Below are 7,648 nucleotides of genomic sequence, written 5' to 3'. Positions count from 1 at the left end.
GTCCGCCAAAAGCCATCCGAACACCTTATTTATTTTAGACAGGAAAGAGTCCCAGTACCTGGAAGTCACCAGTGTGCTTTCTTCCCGTCATCCCGCAAGGGATCCCAGCTTCAGCAGCAGTATCGACAGGCTGGAGGCGTGCACCGCAGGCAATCCAGCTGAGTGACATCCGGAACTTCACAGACCGACAGAGTTGAGATAAGAACAGGAAAACAATACAAAAGTGTTCATTTGCTTAAGTACCAGATTTCATTCAGTAAGGAGTGCGGGTTTTTTTTGATAAAACCACCCATATTCACATCAATTTATAGAGTACCAGTGTAAAAAAACAACAAAAAAAAGATGGGTGGTGACTTCCACCTGCATATTTGCACTTGCATATCTACATAATGCGATTGTATCATACACCCGTGGTCTCAGGAGTAACAAATCTGTGTTACCAGCCCGTACCATCACCACAAAGACATTCCAGAATTATTTTTAACAGCTTACAACATGGTTCAGAAATGGAAGCCTTAGAAAAACAAAACTTCCCCTTTATTTATATTGCACCTTTTTCACAAATAGCTACACAGCAGAAGTTTCTTCTGCTGCGAAATGCTACATTAGAAAAATGTGGGTTTGAACACACATTAGAAAGAAAGGTCTTGAGCTTCAGGAATCATCATGAGTTAACCCCAAATTACCAACACTATTTTTACAAATCACTGTATACCTACAAAGCCTAAGTATTGCCTCAATTTTATTTAGCATTCAGGTATTTAAAAAACACAAGCATTTTACCAGATGATAAAGATGCTCTAATCACTACTGGGTACTAAAATTGAATCTGCAAGGGAAATATTTTCAAGAGATCTTCAAAGCACCAAATACTCTACAGAGCTATCAACAGAAAACCCACATGTAGTGGGGAGAGATTGGTTTCTTTCACACTGGTATTTCTAGAATTATCCAGGACTGTTTTGGGAAGAATTTCCCAATTTCGTGACATATTTACATGTATGTTAGAAATGCACAATGGAAATCAAAACATTTATAAGGATACCAGCGACTAGTGTCCTAATACTAGTTATGGCATCCAAATCATCGTAGTTTCAGTCTGCATAACCATCCGGTGAGGTATCACATCCATATAACAAAACATTAACCTCATTTCTCACAAGAGGCCATTACTACTGATGTATGGCACTCCCAAAGCTTCCTGTAAGGAAAAAACCCAAACCAATCCTCTTCACTTTGATTTAATAACAGGATCATTATACACGATTGTCTAGATATGCCCTTTTTATTCCAGTGTTTCCATACTTTTCTACAGACCTATGTACATAGTTAAATACGTCATTAATTTACAAACCATGTTAAAACAAATGTTTCACCTTGCCAAACAAAATCTCGCAGCGGTCCAAGATTAAAATATATATTACAACAGTATCAGAAACTTCCTTTACCTGAATGTGGGCAATATTGCTTAAGGACTCAGATTCAGGTACTCAGCAAAACCACCTCTTGTAACCGATTCACTTAACCATTTTAATTATATGTTCTACCACACAAAATTATCCCTGTTGACCACAGACCTGAACTACAAGAGCAGGAACACTGTCAGGCAGTCTCCAGGGAAGAGATTCACTCTCCAGGCCCTAAACGGATGATATCGTCATTTTGGGTCAGTCCCTTCTTGCTCTGCAAGTACAGTAGTTTTGTTTCAGAGACACAGCGAGGCCACAAGCCCAGACCGCAATTTGGGACAGGGTATTTTCAACAGAAAGCCCTCACCTGCTACCGTACTCTTGACAGAAAAAGCTGAGCTAAAGACCTGCCACAGTAAGTGCGCAGTGCAAGCTTTCTCTGAAAACAGTTGCAAAAAAGATCTGGTTATGTTCTTTAAAAGGAAACCATGTAAATATATGTAATAAAGCCTCTGATCTGTGAATAAAGTACGCGGAGCTTTATTCCAAGTAACAGTTCGAGTTGTATGAAGATGGTACAGTGGTAGACATACCAGAAGACATACAGATGAACTCATGGTACGCCTGTACATTCCTGGGGCCCCCACTTACTTTTTTCTGCTATTTCACTCCACATGAAGCAGGAAAGAATAATCTCCATCTTCCAAACGGGAAACTGAGGCACAAAGGACACAATTAAGCGTTTGCAAGAGTCTAACAGTTTACAGCTAGCTCCCTTTAAAAGAAGTTGGAGAACTTCAGCCCCTCTTAAAAATCTCAGCCTAAATCTCTCAACCTCAAATCAGCCTTTTGCAGAGCCAGAACCTAATCCAAATCCAGAGTCCACACAATCCTTTTTACATGGATGTAAAAGCACTTAAATGTTGGGAAGTGAGCCTTAGAAACATTTTGCACTTTCCCATATTAAAAAGAAATAATTATACATAAATTAATACTGGAACAGGCAAAAGAAATTTCATCTGAAAGAATGCTTTTCCTCATTATCTCGTTCTTTTTAACCTGGGTTAGGGAATAACTTATTTAGATTTTCTAAACTAAAAGCCCAAGTTCTAAGCTAGCATTCAACTAGATTCAGCTCCAGTCAAGTCAAGGAAGTTCTGCTCACAAATATTAGCAGCATATTTAACCCATCTCTGAAGTTTCAGAAGGACCATTTCCTCTTTTGGACTGTATGGGGAAGACAGTCTACATAACTACCTCCACAGTCAGCCAAAAGAATAAGATCAGGTTGACTTTGCACTTAAAAATAAATTCTTTATTATCCAGAAAGGAGCCAAATCATCACCTCACATCACAGAAATGGTCATTTTTAAAGCAATAAATAAGTGGAGGGAGTGTTCTGTACCACACCCTAAATTTTGTCACTGGTATCTAATACCTCTCTAGTAAAAACATAATACTTATGCTATCAAAAATCTCACTGTACAACAGCTTTTCTGTTAAGGGAAGAAGGCCCCTAAAATCTTCTTTTGCTAAAGTAGTAACAAGAACAATCTGATTCAGTGAAATCCAAGTTCAACTGGTTTCATTCCTTTCATGCACAAATGCAGTATCCGACGCACAACAATCAACTTGTCTACAATTAGGTACGTTGATTTATACTAACTGAATCAGTTCTTCTTAAGCATCAATTATCTATTTACTGCTGATTCAAATAATTTTTTCTTAACAATTTACTATTTGAGCTAGGGGAGTTGCAGGAACAGAGCAGGATACAAAATTTAACTTCTTCCAGCAGAAAGTGGAAATCAGGCTAAATGCACACAGCAACTCCAACAGCAGCAATTAAGAAACTTAAAAAAAAAAAACAATTAGGGGCTAAAAAGATAGACAATTAAGAATTATGATTATTCAAATTAATGTATTCATAATATATTAATCATATAAGAGAGCATAATTTATGCATAAAACTTAGAAGAAAACACCTTAAACCTTTCAATTTCTAAAGCAACAAGAGTTTTATAAGAACAGGTGTGAAGCAAGTAAAAAAAAAAAAATTGTATTATTCCAAACACTTTATTTGTGACGGTGTTTTCTGTATTGCCAAGGAAGAGCAATGTCTGAAGTTACAGGACGACATTATTCAGAAAAGAATTATGATCTTAAGCTCTGTTTGTTTGTTATCTACAGTGACTGGGACAACAGTGATTTTAGAGAATTCCATTTCTCTATGCCTGACGTACACTTCTTGAAGAGATTAATCTTTCTACTGTCTACTCTTTCAGAAACACTTCTGGTTCATCATCAAAAACTGAAGGCATAGGCACAAAAGTAACGTGAAGTCTCGTAGTTGCTCGAGATGAATTCAGGTCTACCTATCTGCAACTGATATACACAAGTCAATCCTCCTCAAACAGACAAGTCCTGATAACCAGAAGCAGGCCTTAGTTTCACTTCTTTCTGAAAGTTTCACCTAAGTATCATTAAAACGTATCAGAGAACAAATGAAAGGAGACGTTACCAGCGTGGAAACAAAATACTGGCCAGAATTTAGCTGCCAAGAGAATAATTAGTTGACAGACTCTGAAAAGGAGCAGTGACAGCAGATATTTTACTCTGAAGTTTTGTACGTGCATTTCACCAGAGTCTCTGTACAAGAGCTACACTGTGCATTTAGTTCCAGTGTCAGATCTAGCTGTTTCGCGTTTAAAGGTCTGCTTAGCAGAAGTTGAAGGTCTGTACCACTTTCACTACACATGCATCTTCCCTTCTGCAAAAACTGTACAATAAAATGGCTTTACATTCATGGATGTACTAAAAGTTTCTGATAATGTTGGGGACACTTTGATATCACAGTCTGTACCTGTTTGCCAGGATTCTATATATCAAAACGATTTAAGTTGTAGGTAGTTGGATAGTTTTGCCTATTATACTGGAAGTGGTCTGTTAAGATATTGGTTCGACCATACTGATAGTCTCCATGTTGTGCAAATGCCGTAAGTCCGTTTTGAGACTTTTCAGGAGTGTTTCGATGCCGGTCCAAATTCACAAGGTCTCCAGTTGTAACTGGAAGTAGCTGCTTCTTTGCTTCTTGGTTTGCATCATATTTTGTCTAGGAAAGAAAGAAAGAAAGAACGTTTTTCTTAGATACCACCTAACATATTCATATATCTAGAAAAAAGCACACCGTTTTACAATTACACTACTATGTAGGCCTGTTAGAGTCTTAAAATATCAGTGACTCCTAATAAAACCTCATTCCTCTCATATGCCAAATCAGTAAGCTGCTCTTTTGCTCAAGAGATTTGAGTGCGTTACTTCCCAATCTTAACTTTCCAAGAAAATACTAAGATCGAAATTTAAGTTTGTTAAAGACCTACAGCTGGCCTGACCCAAGCACTCGAGTACTTCACTTAGGTGATACACGTACCTCCTCCGCAATGAGGTTTTATGCCACGCATTCTACATTTTTGTTCTGCTAGCTGTTAACTTGTTGTACAGAAAATCATTCAAAGCTACAGGACTGTTTCAAGTGAGTTTCCTGAAAAATGAACAAACAAATAAGCCCCTTACCTTGTTATATAAGAAGACCCCTAAGATAGCCGTCATCATTCCAAGGACATTGGTGCTCGTAACCGGATTGCGAAGCATTATAAGGGATACCGTGATGACCATGATTCTTTTTGTGGCATTTGCGACAGAGTAACTTAGTGGGCTGATCAGGTTAAGAATACTGAAGGCAATGACATTCTGGGCAAAATTACAGAATCCACTGATTATAAGCAGCATCAAGGTCCAGGACCAATGAGACATTGTGCTCTGTTATAAAGACAAACATTACAAGAAAAAAAAAAAAAAAAGATCTCAGGTTTCAGATAAGAGATAAATACAGCCTGAGTCACTTCTCACCTGCCTTTGATAGGAAGAACATCTGCAGTTTAATTCTAAAGAGGCACCCAAGTATGTTACATTATGCAACTACCAACTCTGAGAAAACATTTCTCTACATACTCCTAACACGTTCTGGGTACGTTTGTTCCTGTCTCCAGCTATTAATTCCTGAGATTTACACTGTCACATAAGCTACCTCTCCTAACCCTCACATGAATTCTCACAATAAATACTATGCCTGGTTTTTTATATTGTTTTGTGAAACAATTTGCAGGTATTTCACAACAGTTCCTTCCATGCTGATGAGGAACTACACTGAAACACTTAAATGCACTTTTTTGGTATGGATGGTGTCATTTGTTTGTTTTTTTTTTTTTTTCTTTTTTTCTTAATAGCGAACAGCTTCCCAAATACAATACTTACCAAGTCATTCTCTACTAAGAAGGAAGAAAGATCTACCAAAACCCACGTTGGGATCATGAAGAACACAGCATGGCACCCAAGTATGTTCAACAACCGAAGATGATGTATTCGGGAATCTCTTAACACCTGACAAAAAACATCATTAAACAGCCTTTCTTCAGCTACTGCCCACATTATTGGCAGAGATTCAGGAGCCGTGCAACAGTAACAACTTTAGACGACAGATAAATTACGAACATAAGTAAATACTGTTATAGTATGAATTTCCTTCAAGGATGACCAAGAAAAACAGATGTCCATTTGAAAAACAATGGTTTCTTGAGTGGTGACTCTCAGTTTTAACAAGATAGTAACACATTTAAAATGCTCTACAAACCAGAAATCATTTTGTAACTAAATAGACTCAAGACATACATTTTAACTTTGTTTCTAAGATTTCAAGGAGTGCGTAGTGTTGACACTGACTCATTCACTACAGAGAAAGGATTTGATACAGCAAGATACATTAAAAGCTTTCAAATGAACTGTTAAATTTACACGCTATCGAACCGTCAGCAGAAAAAAAAAAAAATCCGTGCCAAGGAATAAAGAAAAGGCTCAGGATAAACTCCGAATTCTGCACAATTTTCAGTGTAACAACTTCGACAGGTAGGAAGAGCTGTAGAGAACAGGCGTGCAAAAAAGCCAACCATTGCTTTGGGCTCCTCTGACTAAAAAGTCAACTTACAAAAAAAAAAGAAGTACTGGAAAATACACACTATCCTGCTAAAGGATGATGCTACTGACCAATATTTTGAACAGCAAAACTATTACCTTCTTTGAGAAGATGTTCTGAAGTGAAAAACACAGAGTAGCAGCAAGCGCACTGATGAGTCCCCACATGTCAAAGGAAAGTTCCGTGACGGTGGCCAACAGGACACCAGTTATTATGGGGATCAGAGACAAGTACACCTGAAAGAGGAATAGAGAGGAATAGCTTACATCTCCTAAGAAGTCTCACTTCAACTGAGTTTATACATACCGCTGATCTGGGGAGCAAAGGACAAGGAAAAATAAAGCAACAGAACCAGGAATCAACTTTTATACTATTGTACTTTGAGAAAATTAAGTGACTACAACACACATTATAACAACTCCAGTGTATCAGAGAGCATCACCTTGCTCAATGTTTAGACGTGTTTTCTTTACATTCACAATAACAGGAAAAGGAACTTGTAAAATCTGCACAATCTAATTTCAATCACAAAATTCACCCAGCTAACCAAAGCCTGAGCTTTCCTGACCCCAGCCAGCAGAGCACACCACGAACACCACCAAGAGAAGAAACCTCAGCAAACCTGTCCGCACCTTCGTCGTCTGCTTCTCCTTCATTATGATCCGCGAAAGAAGAACCACCCATATTGGCATCGTCGCTTTTACTGAGAACGGAAAGAAAACATCGGTGGGAATGCAAAGCTCGGGCCAACTCCGTTAACCACCATCAGCAGAGGGTGAGCGCTGGGGATGGAGGAGGGGCTCAGGTCCGGTCCCACCAAAGCCATAACCACAGCCCACGCTGGGTCATCCCTCCTTGTCGCTGTGCTGGGTACGCGTACGAACACGGGCTGGTTCTGGTGCTGTGGGACGCCGCGCGGGGCAGCCGCACAAGCACACACTGGGCTGCAGGTCACTGCACCAGGCGCTGGTACAACCATGCGCTGGGGACCAGGACACCGCACTGGGCACCCATACGAGCACACCCCGGGCTTCAGGTCACCCCACTGGGCACCAGTGCAAGCAAACACTGGGTACCAGTACAAGCCAACGCTGGGCCCCAGGACATCACACCAGGCAACGTACGAGCACACACCGGGCTTCAGGTCACTGCACCGGGCCCCCACACGAGCACCCACCGGGCTCCAGGACACCCCGCCGGGCACCCCACA

At 39.7% G+C, this 7,648-nt stretch overlaps 1 protein-coding gene across 1 annotated transcript; it reads right to left on the bottom strand.

Moving 5' to 3' along the window:
- Positions 1-3,895: 3,895 nt before the first annotated feature.
- SLC35E1 (solute carrier family 35, member E1) lies at positions 3,896-7,139 on the bottom strand. The gene is made up of 5 exons (XM_009580015.1): positions 7,071-7,139; positions 6,537-6,674; positions 5,724-5,849; positions 4,983-5,228; positions 3,896-4,521 (listed from the first exon to the last, which is right to left on the bottom strand). Exons 1-5 carry the CDS (start codon positions 7,128-7,130, stop codon positions 4,288-4,290), a joined length of 804 nt encoding a protein of 267 aa, XP_009578310.1. The 5' UTR covers positions 7,131-7,139; the 3' UTR covers positions 3,896-4,287.
- Between the last annotated feature and the right edge of the window lie 509 nt (positions 7,140-7,648).

The sequence above is a fragment of the Fulmarus glacialis genome, unplaced genomic scaffold, assembly GCF_000690835.1.
Source record: "Fulmarus glacialis isolate BGI_N327 unplaced genomic scaffold, ASM69083v1 scaffold33180, whole genome shotgun sequence".
NCBI lineage: Eukaryota > Metazoa > Chordata > Aves > Procellariiformes > Procellariidae > Fulmarus > Fulmarus glacialis.
The sequence above is the reverse complement of the archived record's forward strand: the minus strand, read 5'-3'. Positions and strand labels throughout refer to the sequence as shown.

Excerpts from the sequence above, each read along its gene's own strand:
- SLC35E1 (XM_009580015.1), bottom strand. The coding sequence starts at position 7,130 with ATGCCAATATGGGTGGTTCTTCTTTCGCGGATCATAATGAAGGAGAAG. Across the intron at positions 6,675-7,070 it reads AGGAGAAGCAGACGACGAAG|GTGTACTTGTCTCTGATCCC; the intron begins GTGCGGACAGGT and ends TTCCTCTTTCAG. Across the intron at positions 5,229-5,723 it reads TCTTAGTAGAGAATGACTTG|AGCACAATGTCTCATTGGTC; the intron begins GTAAGTATTGTA and ends TCTTTATAACAG.